At 42.2% G+C, this 12,009-nt stretch overlaps 1 protein-coding gene across 2 annotated transcripts in view; it reads right to left on the reverse strand.

The window, feature by feature from the left end:
* sbno2b (strawberry notch homolog 2b) overlaps positions 1-12,009 on the reverse strand; it is a 64,661-nt gene that overhangs the window by 49,303 nt on the left and 3,349 nt on the right. For both annotated transcript variants that reach the window (XM_076087540.1, XM_076087539.1), the window contains exon 2: positions 1,404-1,636. In XM_076087540.1, coding sequence (XP_075943655.1) covers positions 1,404-1,511 — 108 coding nt within the window. In that variant the 5' untranslated portion in view covers positions 1,512-1,636. The remainder of the gene's footprint in view (positions 1-1,403; positions 1,637-12,009) is intronic.

Genomic DNA, 12,009 nt, shown 5'->3' on the forward strand with positions numbered 1-12,009 from the left:
TGAAGACGGCATAGATGGATATAATTGCTTAATTTCCTGTCAGAAAGGGCTGTCTGACGTCATGGTAAAGCAGTTAAAACATTGTAAATATAGCAAACACTTAAATTGATATTGCTTATTCTAGGTGGGCCTTTTTCTTAAGTGGCTAAAATACGTCCACAGCAGTACACTGCTTCTCTCTCGTGCCGGTAATCCTGCCTGCTTTTCCAAACTGGGGGCGTGGCGACTGTCACCTACTGTAGATAATACACCGAGACTTTGGATAAGTACCTCAAAACAATCCCAACTATCCCTTTAAGTGTTGGTTTTAAAACAAAAAGAGCAGGTTCTACGTGTTCATCATCTCAGTGACGAATGGAAAACTGCCTCTTTTGTTATCATCACAATTCAAGAGAATACTATCATCACAACTCAAGAGAATACTATCACCACCATTACAAGCGTTCATCTCGCCAAGCACCAAACCACATCTTCACAACACGAGGTCTTCGGAACTCCAAACCACATGTAGATGGTGACAGATAGTACTTTGACTTACTTTTGTTTCAGTGGAACTGTATATGCCTTTAAACGGTCAGTTTAGCCGTATGTTCACTACTTGTCCCTCGTGGTATCGAGTGAGTTTCAGTGTTATGAGACACTAAACCATTACAGTGGCGCTAAGTGACATCTTTTAAGTGGTGCTCAAAGACCATGAGGCCAATTTCTTTGGTAGATATCCCTTCCAATTAAAACTGAAACTGACTTTATTCACATGTCGTTTTTCATTATTGCGAGCACCAAAAAACCCCCGAAAAAATTCCATTCATCCAAATATTGAAGTGACAATAGAAACCTGAGAGGGCCGATAGCACTACAGATTAGTGCAACCGTGTGAGTGACATGAGCCTTTTATATTTGGCCTCATCTACATATGAGAACAAACAATTAATTTGATACCACAAGTAGGACCACTTCCTTTCTCACACACATCTAGAGATGACTGTTCTCACATCACATTCTCCAGTGTTCAGTTGTCTAACAGCAAATATTTGGTGTCTCGAGGTACAGCTGAAGTGTCTTTACTGAGCCGATGCGTTTAACTCTTTCAGTATCCAACACTCCAACAGTAAGAATGCATCGTTCTGTACTTGTAACATTCCCACACAAGATGCAGTACATACGTTTAAACACAGTCTTTTGGGATTGATCCCTAGCACTATTCAGAAAATACTGCACATATCCTGTAAGAGCAAGAGGTAAATTAAACTCAGTTTACTCAAAGGAGTTTATCTGAATCTGTAAAAGTGGGCAAACATTAAAAGGGGGATGATAAAATATGCATTTGAATACATGGCACATGGAAATGGCATGTGAGCTACTTGAATATGCATATGGCATTTAAATAAAATCCCTCAGCGTACCTCCATGTTAGGAGAGGCCACAGAAAATAAGCTGGTGTCCAGCTGAGGGCCTTCTGGATGCAGGTAGTCCTCCCCGTCCATGGCCAGCGCTGAGGGGAGGGTGGGCATCAGACCACGGCTTCACACATGACCACCAGCTGATTTTAGGCTAAGTACCCTCCGACCCGCCACCGACGCGCTGGCTGTGTCCGAGATAGTACTTCTTTCTAACAGGGGCAAATGCTTTCCATGACCTGAGGAAGACAGAATGTAATATGGATGGATGTAGAGAGAGAGAGAGAGAGAAAGAGAAAGAGAAAGAGAAAGAGAGAGAGAGAGAGAGAGAGAGAGAGAGAGAGAGAGAGAGAGAGAGAGAGAGAGAGAGAGAGAGACAGAGAGAGAGAGAGAGAGAGAGAGAGAGAGAGAGAGACATTAGAAGAGTTGCAGGGAATATGTTCCAGCACACATAGTGATCAATACCACATCAAAGTTTTGGATAAAAGCAAGTGGAAAAAGTCACTTTCACAGACAGTGAAAGAGCTGTACCATTGGCTGAAACTGGTATGAAGATAAAAGTGCACAGATCACAGAACACTTTCTATTTAACAAACAGTAATCATAGAGCAAACAAAAACATAAAAGAGTTCTTAGGAAGCTTAATGAGTCTGCAATAGAAATATGAATGACGTTGATTCAGAGATGTACACTCCTGAAGAGCTCATAGTGTATGAATATAAATAACATAACAAAATCAAAATAAATGCTTTTTGGTAAATCAATAACTTGTATAACAAGAAGCAGCATAGACAAATGACTGGTCTTCCTTCTCTATAATAACTCTAGTAGTGCCTTTGTCACCTCACAAACTGAATTCAGGACTTATTCATAATGCAGTTTGAAATTATATCTATTGATTGACAGCCCTCATTAGCCGGTTGACATCTGAGATCACTGAAGGTTCACCATTTATCAGAGGACCAATTAAAATCCCAGCAGGAGGTCCACAACAGAGGAAACAGGCTGGGAAGCAAAGGAAAGGCCTATTTTAAAGTATAGTATATATATAGTATATATACACACACACACACACGGAGTGTCAACATATGGTGGTATAGTACTGGCACAACTCACCCCTTGGTGCAGATGGTTATATTTTGCGTTAATATAGATGTTAAAAACCTACACTAAATGTCGATACGCTTAAAGACTGTAAATTCCAAATTCAGAGCATTAATATAGCAGCTTACAGCTATATTTTCCACAAAGATACAGCGGAGATATGAAGTCCTGAGCAGAGAACCGCGCCGCTGTGTTGTTATCCGAAGCTTCACCGTGCTCTGTTTAATGTTGCCGGTCGAGTCCCGGTGTGTGCGCCCCCACCGGGGTGACCACTAACCGCTATCCGCTCTGCACGAGGAGGTCAACATCGATAACGGCTGTCCGAGCCACGGTGTCGTCGTAGAAGCATAATCATGAAGTTTAGTCAGGCAGTAGATCGCTTATGTCACAAACAGCTATGGGTGTGTGTTACAGCTAACGCGGTTTGTGTAAAATGACTGGTTAGACTAGCTAGACCAGACAGTCTAGACTTAGGAAGAAGACTTCCTACAGTGTCAATAAGCTCCCCACTACATCTCTCTCTTTCTCATATACACACACACACACACATATATATATATATATCTATATCTATATATTGGAACCTAAAACCTACATAAAACATATATAATCAGGGTGCAAGTTGCACTGGTGTTTACAAATGTATTGGCAGGTTAAAACCTAATTTACTTGTGATTATGTCATACGGTCTTATATTGGGCTTAAGAGCGCTCTCTACCAGCCTTCAGCTTCACAGCCAATGCTGTGAGAAGCGACGTCGGGCAATCTGTGGAATCCGGCCTTCGGATTCACAGCCGATGTTGTAAGAAGTACAGACAGAAAAGTTAGGCCTTCAACTATTAAAGCACAACACAACAGACAAGAGGCAGAAAGAGACACTCTGGAAACTACACACAAAATATGTGCATTTAAGGACACCTGCCAAGGGTGAAAAGTATCATAATCTGATCTTCATTCAGTATCTCTCTCTCTTGCCAGCCAACTAGGAGAACCGCATTTGTAAATGTGAACCTTATTTAATGCAATAAAACTGTCAACTTTAAAAAAAGGAAAAGCTGGCTCCTTGTGAATTCATCTCTGAAGCGCCACCACAACAAATACTATCATTTTTTATAGTTTTAATGTTAATCTTGAGCTCACATTTACATTACAGATTTGCCTCTTTAATCTGTCTGACTAAATTAGACACACTCCTCTATAATTGTGAAACTGACCACGATGACCTACTTTCTTCTGCAATGGCTTCACACAGAGACCGAATGACTCTGGCAGCTTGTTCTTCTGCTGCCTGACACGAAGGTTTTATGACAATAGAAATATAGAAATTCCATGACGTAAAGCTTTATCACTACATGTGCTTAGACAATGGATCTGTTTCTCTGAGGTATATGACAACACCAAATGTAAACTGCTGTTTCCAAATGCATTATGCAGGCAAATATATATTTAAAAAACAGAAACATAAACACCTAGTAAAGAACTCAAACCCACTTCTGTGGTCGTTCCCACTACACTTGGTGTCTCCGGGACCCCATTTTTCCATGATGACACACACATAGACTCAGAGGATTGAAAACATTACCAGCTTTGCTGTCACAGCTAGTTAAAAAACTGAATTCTGTGTTACTTCCAGACTTAAAACCTCATAAATATCCCACAAATCTCACAATTCTGGCTGCCGAATCAATCCAATCTCTCAGCACTCCACAGTGCATGTCTGGGGAACGTCAGTGGCACTCCTTTGCCCCCAAACTAATCAAACTTGTTACCTTCCTTCCTCTCTCTCCTTTCCTTCATTCCTTCCTCCAGTTTGCCCCCAATCTGGAACACAGGCCAGGCGTGTTCACCGGGGACAAAGCTGAGGTAATAAATCCTAATAGAGTTCATGCCGGTCTAAATAAGAGAGCCTTTGTGTGTCTGAGTGTGTGTGTGTGTGAGAGAGCGACAGAGACCTGACCCAGCATATTCACCGCTGGCATAGCCAAAACACATAAAGGAAGGCCATTTCACCCTCAAAAGAACCAGTATGATAGCGTCTGGGTAAGGTTGAAGCAAATGTGGACAAGCCTCAACTCAAGGAACCAACGGGCAAACTTTCTAGGCAGGAGGTCTTAGGCAGACGGATATTATATACCTTCTGAATATGTATGGTCAGCCTTCCAGCCTGCGAGGTACAGATAGCAAGGCAGCTCGGGGCAGTCAGGGAGTGTGTGTGTCGAGAGCCTTGTGAGGCCCCGTTGGTGCTCAATGCAACACCCCAAGGAGGCTGACATCTTGCATGCATCAAGGGTTCTTAAGCATAAGGCCAGTAGATCTGGGTAAGAAGTCTTGATATATTTCAATACCCCTTTCAATATGCAGGTCATGGGTGAATGTTGGGTTCACAATTACAACCCTCATTCAAACCGAGTTTACTATAAGTACTATAAATAAGGAGCATTGAAAGGAAGGGGAAAAAAAGAGTGAGAGAAAGAGAAAGTGTGGTTGTACTGCAAATCGGCGAGCAAGAGAGAGGAAACTGAAACTTCATTTCGTTACTTTATCCGTGTTTTTCTATTGAATTCTGTGGTTCAGCAGTGATGTATATGAGACTACAGTTGTAGTGTCAAGTCTCTGAACCATTACATCAAGAGAGTACTCTGTGATAGCAGTCGGAACGCACATCAAGAGGAGCAAAGGTCATTTCAGCTAAATATCAGTGCACGGTCAAAGCTACAGTACATAATTGCCCAGTAATACGGTGGTGGTAGTAGTAGCAGTGGTAGTGGTAGTAGTGGTGGTAGTAGTGGTAGTATACATTCCTCAGTGGACAGAATCATTTATCAATGACTCTGACAGCTGAAAACACACCAGTTCTCCTGAGCTGTCACTCCATCCCCTGTAACCACATCACCCACCAGCACCATTCCAGTGACCGTCTCTTAGCAACAGAAAAATGTCTGCCTGTCACCGAACCCCCCCCGCTCCTCTGAGGATAATCAATACTGATCACTGCAAGAGTGGTCCCACATATCTCCTTCCTGTAAGGCCTCTCATTACCGGGAAAAACAGCAAATCCCCCCCCTACTACTACTCCAAAACCACCGCGATGAGGAAGAGGGAGGTGATGAGGAAGATATCAGTCGGGAGAAGAGATGGTTGGCGATATGGGAGGAGAAAAACAGAAGATAAAGAAGGAAACATGGCCGCTGCAGCACAAGGGAGACAAGGAGTTCATTCATCAAAAAGCGTCACACGCACATAAGTCATTTTTATAGCACTGCATGGTTATTTAAAAATGTGTCTCTCTTCTTGTCAACGTCTGGATTTATGGTCTGTATCAAGACAGCTAAGCAAAATGTGTACGTCTTATATGCTGAAGAGGATATGTCCATTTAGAGGAGAGAGAGAGAGAGAGAGAGAGAGAGAGAGAGAGAGAGAGAGAGAGAGAGAGACTCTTTTGCAGTGTAATCTGTTAATACTTCAAAGGCTACTGCTGGTTTTTGTACAACCCCCACCCATGTGTGTCTCCCTCCATCTCGCCCTCTCTCTGTGGGTGGTCTGGTGCAAAAGCTCTCTGCAGAGAGATTAGACCATTTCATGAGCAGTATTTGTAAAAATCTTTAAAAAACCTGTAACAAGGCCCATACATTATGCACCGAATATGCCAAAATACACGGACTGACTGGCGATGTGGCCAGATTCTAGCGTTTTCTAGGCTAAGTAGTTGCCTTTGGGGACACGTGAGTCACTGTTCCCGTCTGACAGCCAGACACAAGTTAACAAGAATCATGCATCCGTCGCTTCAAAAACACAATATGTGTGTTTACTACGTGTGTTGTGGATTACAGCACCCCAACATGTGTGTGGAAAAGACCTGCCTGGGTTGTGCTGCTGGTGGCCTTTAGTGAGCGTCCAGAGCACATGGGGATCATCCAGGGAAGTGTGACTTCCTTAAGCTGCTAAATCACGATTAACGCTCACGAGGAGAACAACCACCCTGCCTAGCGTGTGCAACATCTCACTCCCAGATGCACATGTGGAGTGTTGAAATATAATCATACTTCCACACACACACACACAAACAACAAAATAATTTGTGTAGGTGCACGTATGATCGATTAAAGGCTGTTTATCTTGTTGTGTACAATAATTAACAAAGAATTTGGGTGCGTAAAAAGCATGTATGCATGAATGTGTCCCTTTAAATACAGTGACAAGTGTAAGGCAAACCCTGAACACTTATTGTAAAGGTTAGCATTAGGAGTGAAACAATTCCTGGAGTAACTCGCTTAAAATCATTAATGCAAATTCTTTGTATTGAAGCTTTGTTTAAACCCGATAGCCTAACTTGATAAAGCACACTTTGCGTCTCACAAAAGATTATTACACAGCCAAAGATCTTTACGGGTCTCCTCTGAGGACAAGATGCTTTAGAGACAGGCTAAAGGAAAAAGTCCAGCGTTTCTATTGTAAAACCAAACTAGTCTACCACAGCGGCCTACATTGGCAGCATGGCGGTTTACACTTTGGGTATATTGTGTGGGTACATCTTGGTGTCTGTGAGCTCAGTCGAGTGTAGAGCAGTACTGACTGAATAAGTCCAGTACAGACACGGCTGTTGGTTTTGTGAATGAGCCGATGATAAGTCTGGAAAGTGGCAGTATGCAAGTAGGAGATGCAGTATGAAAATCACTAGCGATGAACTTTCAAAGCACAGCAGGAGTGAGTGCTTAGCACACAGAAGTTCCTCATGTGAAGGCCCTCTGCTGGCATCTGTCACCCTCCTGTTCTAGTCTACATCCGTCTTCGCGATTAACAAGCCGGCTGGCGACGATCATTCAATCCAATGCACAACACTCACTCATCACCAATCTGAGTCCATCAGCGTCGCCCAGTAATCCGGTTAGAAATGATCACGGCCCAGCTGCCTTACACCGGAGCAGCGAGGGGGCTGTTAGCTGGTTATGATTGCCTTGACTGGCTGGATTCATTAGCCACCGTGATGAAATATTCATAAAAAGGAACAAGTTACTTCCCAGGGAAACGCGGGGCTTCGTCATTCAAAACAGCATACATTTTTAATTAGCACCTTTTTCAACACAAAGGGCCTCTACTTGACACAACACACACAAACACAAACACAACATACTGTAACCGTAAGCACATAAATGAAAAGACGTAGACATTAGGTACCAATCTGTTCATGTTCCCGTCCACACAGCCACTATTTCCATTCAGTATTACAGACGTTGCCATAAAGGAGGCTGTGGACAGCCCGGTGACCGGGTAGGACACTGGGTAGAGAACAATGATTGAATGACTGTGTAACCGAATCTACCGTCTTATCAAAAGCCGGGAAATGGAAACAAATTGGGTTTTAAGAGGCTGTTATTGCATTTCGCCCATTCAAATATTTATCAAAGAGGCTCTCTTGACTGGGACGGCATACAGGAACACATCGAACAAACGGTCCGTCGTGATTGGGTCTGACTGAAAGTGAGCGTTCAAAGATTCAGTTTGTCACAAAAGGGATAACGATTTATCTTAATTAGATTCTCATCAACCCGCTACAAGCGGCAAATTCAGCACCATTTTAGCCACGATGATAAATATCTTTGTGTCCACAAACACCGGCTGAATGAGACATTAAAACTTAACAGTGATTTATCCTTCAAGTGGGGAGCTTAATCAAGCTCTCGTGTCTCAGAGGACGCCTTTGTCGTGGTAAATAAAGAAAGAGGAAACAATGGTGAGAGCCGTTTGAAGGCCGTAACGGAGCAAACTGCAGAGAAGTAGGAAAAAGATCCCAAACACTGGTTTGCACAGGCTTGATGACACTCATTTTAGGAGTAAATCCCGCTACTTCCACCAGCAGCAGCAGCCACCAGAAATAGATCAAAGGCCGACCTGATCAGAGAGAGAAGGATCCACTTAGCTGCCGCTTTGCCCTGTTTTCCTCTGACATCTAATTTCCTCAGAATAGAAGGATGATGACACATGCTAGCCGAGAGCGGCTCTCTAACCCTTTTTCTGCTCTTGTTCAACTAGCTAAGGGAACAGACAATAGCTTATTTTACCGAAACAATTACAACACTGAATACGGGAGGCTGGACGTAGCGATAAGTTAAACGAGTGATTCGTTTGATCAATTACCGTGCAAAGCCACTGAATCTGGATGTATTTTCTCACATCTTTAAATGCAAAGCACGTGTATTTTTCTGCAGGGATGATGTATTTTTGTAGGTCAACCCAGAAGTTAGCATCGCACTAATTCCCTTAATAAAAAAAACAAAAATGAAATGTTTCCATCCGATTTATTTTGGATTATTGCAGAAAATAAGCTCTGTGGCAAACACAAGTTTATGATACTTACACGTTTTGTTCGGCAATCATCACAAATTAACCACTTTCTTGTTTCATTTTTGAAGGGTGAACGCAATGGCCACAAGTAAAATATCGTAGAACAAAATGTTGAAATCTCCGAAGCTTATGTTTACAGCGGACCTTATTCCAGGCATCTAACCAAAAACCCATTACAAAAATGTTTTGCTTCAAGATGAGGGAACCGGAATGCTAACTAATTTCCTGGATTTGGGACTCATTTCTGCAGCAATCTGTACTGTCGTCATCACTGGCCACATATCTCCTCAGTGACATTTTCTACTTCTTCTCCATTTCCATCACTATCCTCCTTTCATTTTCCTTTCTGATGGCCTTTCATTTTCCTATTGCCATCACAATCCCTCTCTTGTAATGTTCAAGCAATGTCCCTATTTTCCTTGTGATAATTCTTCTTTCTTCCCCTTATCCAGCCTGACCTCCAGAAGGATTCTACTGCTGATTGGAGGCAGCTGGTTCCCCGACTAGAATCTCTACCCGTACCCACCCCTCTCAGTCCTGGCTAGTCACAGCCAGTCAAAACTCCAGGCAGAAAGCTATCAGATGCACACAACACAGGACAGGGAGGGTCTGCTGCACGAGAGTACAGGATACAAGACAGCTTCAAAAAACAGAAACTGTAAGTCTATTTGTCCAAATATCATGCTGCATAGCACTAGTAGTATGCTAGCCCCTACTTAAGCTCAGCCTGAAATGGGAGCTGGAGCAAACCTGCGTCTCAGAATCTACATAGCGCATATAAATGAAAAATGAAATCACGTTTAGTAGAAGCTGCCAATATGAGCGTTTTAGTTTTCTGAAGTTTGCCCTGCCCGCTGGTCAAATCCAGACAGTGCTTTGCTCTACACAGATTGTCCTCCCTTCTGACAGCGTCACAGAGCCCGTCTGTGTCTGTGCCACTTTGCTATGCTAACATCAGTTCAACCAGGTCATCTGTCTGGTATCGACTGAGGCCGCTATCGCACTCTTGATCAGTAAAACCACTGCGAGCCAGTAAAGCATGCAGAGAATAAGTCAGACAGGAACAAAAGTTCTAGAAAAATTATGAAAAAGTGATTAGGTTATTAAAAACATATTTTTATGAAGTTAAATTTCCAACTGTACAGTGCTCTACTAAGTTTAAAAATCGAATTTAAGTTACCTCTATAGGAACTATTTAAATGTATCGTTATTAAAAATGTACTGCATTGTTCTAGTCAAATAAAAAGTGTTAATTCCTAATTCTTCTTGTTGATTGGTAATTCTTGCCAGCAGTCATTCTCTTCTGGTTCTAATCCATTTAATATTCTCACAAGTCCCACCTCCATGAGTGTGAGGGATTGGTTGAAGTCATAGAACAAATTAACTGTTGCCTCACTTGAAAGAAATAATAAAAACACATAAATTCAATTGGACCATATCTGGTGGGAGCGAATCTTTAAGGACAAAGGTAAGTTCAGACAAGTAACTAAAGCTGAAAAGGACGAAGCGGGTTAAAATATTGGCACAATCTGTGTGTCAGAATATGATTACCAATACAGATTGACTAATGTTCATCTCCTAACAAACACACATAAATAAATATCCTGGGGATAAACTTATTGTGAGTCATGCAGTAAGCAAGAACAGTAAACACTTACTCACTCACTAAACCCTTCGGGCATCCTGTAACGTATTTGTAACGAGACAATAACATTTACAAATGCAAATGCACTTATTTTAAGTCTAAAGGACATGGTGGCTATAAACCGCCAGACACCGACAAAGACCAGAAATTCCAAATAATTTAAGAAAATAGTGATATATTTCCACAATAATAGCATGCTTTGTCACTGGTGTGTTGTGCAGTGACCATATCTGCTGACACCGAGCAGGCACCACGGTGGCTAGTGATAACATGGCCGACTGCTTCCACCCTCAACCTAACTGGTGTTACAGTAAACCGATTTGGAAACATTTGTGGTCAAGCAGTGGGCTACAGACTAGGCATCCTTTCAAAAAGGCTCAGTGTGTTCACCTTTTACTAGTGTTGAAACACCCACACATAGAGAGTTTGGTTCTTTTTTGTTCCAGTCTGATCATGACTGCTCAAAGCAGTAAGAGGGACATGTATCGTAGCTCTGCAGTTTGAGAATTTTATAACAGATTTTACTTCAAACTAAATGTAAGCATGTATTCAAAATAATGACCTACAGGTCATGTATGTAAAAGTTTTTTTGAGAATGTGGAAATCGCCAATGACCCTATCTAGAGCCTGAAGACCAACAGAGGTTCCCCGTGTTTTGTTTCCCGACCCTGGAGACCAAAACTACGGCGTCCCCCTGTGTTTTTACGACCGCAGTCAGGAAGCAGAAGCAGGTTGGTTTGTCCGCTCTGGGTCACCGTAGAAACATGGCAGCCGGCCCCATGGAGAAGAGAAAAGTATGTCGATATAAACGGCTCATTTTAAGATAACGAAAACACAACGGTCCTTATTTTCAGGTGATTATACACTAAAGAAAACATACTTATTAATGTTGTATTCCATTACTGCCAACAGATCCTCCTAGATGTTACACACGGTTCCTTTAAACAAGGATATCATGGGTCGTCAAGTCTACTTTAAGACTCCCATGCAAACCTTAGTTAAAAACAACTACTTTGGTGTTTAATGTGGCATATATGACCACTATACAACCCTTCAAACATGTCACAGTCCAGTTGTGTGTCAGCCTTGAAATTATGTTTTTTTTTTTTTACTTCCCTGTTCATCACATGGAGCTGGTTATAAATCCAAGCTGATAACTGAAACAGTGACACACAAGGTATTCAGTCATCCATCAACGTGGACACAAATATTTCTCTCATATTTCTTTCCTGGATGAGTCCCATTTTGAAAACACTGTTTGCTTTTCTAAGAGGGATGTTGACACACCTTTCGCACAGAAAACCATAAGGCGAAGCGGTGAGGAATGCCAGTGTGTTGCATGCTCTCCTGCATTTCTGTCATCTCATACAGAGCTCTGATGTGGCTTGGGAGAGATCCACATAGCCTCCAGGTCTGGATACTAGTTGGGATATGGGATACTCAAATAGCCCATTGTAAAAGACCCGTTTAACAGTAGGGCCACATATTCCCAACCACCGTCCCTTGTTCTTTCACTCTGTT

The sequence above is a fragment of the Anarhichas minor genome, unplaced genomic scaffold, assembly GCF_050575085.1.
Source record: "Anarhichas minor isolate MPS153535 unplaced genomic scaffold, ASM5057508v1 ptg000010l, whole genome shotgun sequence".
Classification (NCBI taxonomy): domain Eukaryota; kingdom Metazoa; phylum Chordata; class Actinopteri; order Perciformes; family Anarhichadidae; genus Anarhichas; species Anarhichas minor.